At 43.0% G+C, this 3,741-nt stretch overlaps 1 protein-coding gene across 1 annotated transcript in view; it reads right to left on the bottom strand.

Moving 5' to 3' along the window:
* Positions 1 to 234: 234 nt before the first annotated feature.
* si:dkey-34e4.1 (carboxyl-terminal PDZ ligand of neuronal nitric oxide synthase protein) overlaps positions 235 to 3,741 on the bottom strand; it is a 48,230-nt gene continuing 44,723 nt past the window's right edge. Inside the window, exon 11 of the mRNA XM_035668399.1 lies at positions 235 to 2,959. Coding sequence (XP_035524292.1) covers positions 2,392 to 2,959 — 568 coding nt within the window. The 3' untranslated portion in view covers positions 235 to 2,391. The remainder of the gene's footprint in view (positions 2,960 to 3,741) is intronic.

Raw genomic sequence — 3,741 nt, forward strand, 5'->3', positions numbered from 1 at the left:
AGTCAACTGTACCTGCCTGGCAGCGACAGCATACACTGCAGAGGCGAGCTTTGTAGGCCTGGGGACAACAGAGAAGAAACAGCTCGCCTTCTAGGAGCAGAACAACTCAGGAGAGTGACAGAGCCTCGAAAATGTTACGCATGTGGCAAAGAGTTTGAGAGACATGAATTTTTAATGCCAAATGTGAATGCAGGAAGACATAATTAATGCAGAGTAAAAGGGCACAGGAGGAGGGCAAACAGACTATGCTTGTTTCAATTCAAACCAAAAAGATGAAGTGAACAGTGTTTCGTTCTTTAATGGACCTGTGGTTGCATTGTTACTCAGTGGTTTGAATCCAGCTGTGAGCTTGCTGATTTCCACAGCTTTACCTGTTTAAATACTATATGTGAATGCTTTGCAGTTTGAAACCTGATCTCCTCAAAGTGCATTTATCAGTGGATAAAATTATGTTTACACTGCTGCGGTTATGGGAAATTACATAGAAGACATGTACCAACAAAGAACCATGCAGTGACAGGTAATTTAAGCAGTAAAGTGAACAGTGGTCCCTTTGAATGCCTTCATGCGCAGTCGTCTCCATTTTCTGTCATTATCCTGTGTGCAAGATCACATAAATAAGAGTGTGATATTGTCTGCATATAATACACACATACTCTGGATAAAAAAATGTGGTGAAAAGAAAAAAACACTGTAAATGTTGAAGTTTGTCAACTATTCCTCTTTATTATTTTTTTCTTCCACGCTGTTATTGCTGTTAAAACTCCCTGCCACATGTGATGTTGAGAAAAGCCTCGTTTCTGGGTGTTAAAAGCTTTGCCTGTGGGCACACACAACCTCTTGTTACAGCTCTGCTCCTTTTTCCTCACTCATCCATTTATTGACGCGTCTACCTGTCAGAGATTACACCAGTGCGCTTAATTGAGTACAAAACTATTAACAGTGCAGTAATACCTTACCACTTGCATGTAAACACATTTTAAAAAGAACATTTGAATAGCTGCATGTTTAGCTGTAGGGCAGTAACAAATTATTATTTTCATTGTTAATTCATCTGCTGATCATTTTCTCTGTCGATTTATCGCTTAATCTATAAAATGTCAGTCCGATAACCCAAAGATATTCACTTCACATTAAATGTTAACATCAAAAAACGATTCAAAACTATTAATAGATTATCAAAATTTTCTGTTGATCGACTAATTGTTGTAGCTCTATACTGAAATACACCAATCAAGCTAAAACAATGTTCCCAACGCTCGGATTAAACTGCACTCACAAAAAACAATAAATATACAATGTCAGGGTGATTTCTCCTGAAAGCTCTAAATGAAACTGACTTGCTGGTTATTCAGGATTTCACGAAGTGACGGAACAGAGAAAATCCATCCGCAAAGCTGTCTTTCTCCAAGGTCCTTTGTGATTCGACAATTATCTTCCCATTGAGTCTGAGGGTTCATTTTATAACAGACTCCCACTCAGACAGGTGCAAAGCTTTTATGGCTCATTGTGTCGACTTTTTGAGGGGTTTGCTTTCTTTCTGTGCCATTTTCACAACTAAAATATTTTAAATTCACTGTGGAAATTCCTTTGTTTTGAAGGATTACAACCATGCTATCGACAGAATAAATGGAATACATAAATTTGGCTATTCCACTCATTTTTACAGCACTGCTTTAGGGGCTCACAAGTGTGAAAACCTCAAAATACACGTAGCACAAAACATTCTAAAATCCACTCAACCCTGGTAATAAAAAATCCATTTGTACACAGCCACAAATGGATGTGCATAAACAAAACACATAAAATAGATCTGCTCATTTCTATCCTCCATTTTTCCTTTAACTGACTTTCTTGTTCTTTTCTTTCCACCCTCAATCCAGTTTGGTGCTGTACAGACGGCGAGGCTCTTCCCAACATCACCAAACATTTGCATGATCACTGTGTATCAAATCTCCAGAAAATCATATTTCCCACAATAGTTTGCACCACAGCGAAGCATCATAGAAAATAAAGTTTAAATGTAGACTACTAGCAAAAATAAAATGTGTTCCCTCATTGGCTTTGAATTCTACAGTAAATTACGTGTGACCTTAACAGTGCAAGAATTGCTACATGTATTCTGCTTAACATTCTAGTCACTAAAAAGTAAATTAGATCATTAATTCATTACAAAAATACTAAATCTGTCCATTAGCTAATAATTTATACGATAAGATTATTTTTCTGCTATATGCTATGTCTGTACTGTGTCACAAGTGGACGGAATAATTAAAGGTCCTGAAATGGAGCCCAGTGCAAACATAGGAGGGTCTGACAGTAAGTATTGCATTAAAAGCTGATTGAGGGACACGGTGAAAAGGGTCTCCAGGGGCCCATCAGCTCGCCCTCCTAACTCCGCTGTGGGACATTTGGGTCTTCCTGGTTGCTCTCCAGCAGCTCATCCTCAGAGAAACTGATGTGAAGGCAGGTATCATTCATAGGAGACGTGAAGGGCAGTGGGTGCTCATAGGTGTCCGAATGTGTGACGAGGGTGGGGGGGTCAGCGGGATATGACTCGGAGGAAGAGAGAACCGCTTCGCATCTCTCCTCCAGGGGACTGTCACAGCCGCTGGAGGCCGTCAGAAACGTCCCGCGGTCCCCAAACAGGTCGTCATCGTCGCGCAGTGGCGACAGCAGGGACTTGGTCTCAGAGCGGACGCCCGAGTCATCGCTGGCCGAGCAGGAGCTGCTCTCGCCGCCGTTGCTGAGCGAGTGGAAATCAGCGGACGACAAGGAGCTGGGGGTGATGTCTGGGAATGAGAGGCTGCTGCTGCGGCTGGGGGCCACATCGTTAGCGGTGACCTCGCCTGGTGTGGACGCAGCTGTGACGTCTGCCCCCGGAGACAAGGTCCTGCTGGCCCGCTTGCGGTTCAGGGAGGGTGGAGGGGGGTCAAGTTTAGGGATCATCTGTTTAAACCTGCCAAGGAGAGAACAGGGGCATTTGTTAGCAAAGTATGACAAAGTCTGCCTTTATTGGTTAAAATATGTACTGTAGATCCAGGAAGACATTTTCATGGCCCTCACAATAATTTCTCTACTACTTCTTTACTTAGAAAATGTAACAGAATAAGCCTCAAGCCAGTTTTTCTCTCCATAAGTCACATTATACCCCATTAACCTGAGCGCACTGTGACGTAAGCTGTTACTAGACAAGACAGTCACCCTCTCTTTCTCTCTGGCTCCCTGTTGTTTCGGTTGTCTGGGGACTTATCTACATCCAACAGCTCCCATGCTGAGAAAATAGAGGGACAGGGAAAGAAAGGGAGCCAAGGAAAAAAGAGTGGGGGGTAAATAAGCGAGGAAAGAGCTGCAGGCTTTCCCCCCTCCTCATACACACACCAGAAATAGCCACATCGCAGTGTCACTGATTGTACCACAGAAATGCCTCGACAAGCACCAGAGTGCACAACCACACACAATCACAGTCATTCGCTTGGAAAATTAGCCCTGACACACACCCGGTAACAAGCCTCGCTTCCTCCCATGACTCCACCCACTTACATTATACTGGTGGCTGCTAACTTTGTTCCCCCGTGAAATCCGGTCTGTGGTTGAATCTTGGTCTTAGTAATTAACTTATGTGACTGGCTGATGTATTTACTGTCTCTGCTTCTGTGCAAGGTTGGTGTTGATGGCTACAGTAACGACAGACTTGCGGTAATGGTGCAGGGAACCTATCTCCAGAGATAATTATCCACT

Source organism: Morone saxatilis, unplaced genomic scaffold, assembly GCF_004916995.1.
Source record: "Morone saxatilis isolate NCDOM2014 unplaced genomic scaffold, NCSU_SB_2.0 Contig21, whole genome shotgun sequence".
Taxonomy (NCBI): domain Eukaryota; kingdom Metazoa; phylum Chordata; class Actinopteri; family Moronidae; genus Morone; species Morone saxatilis.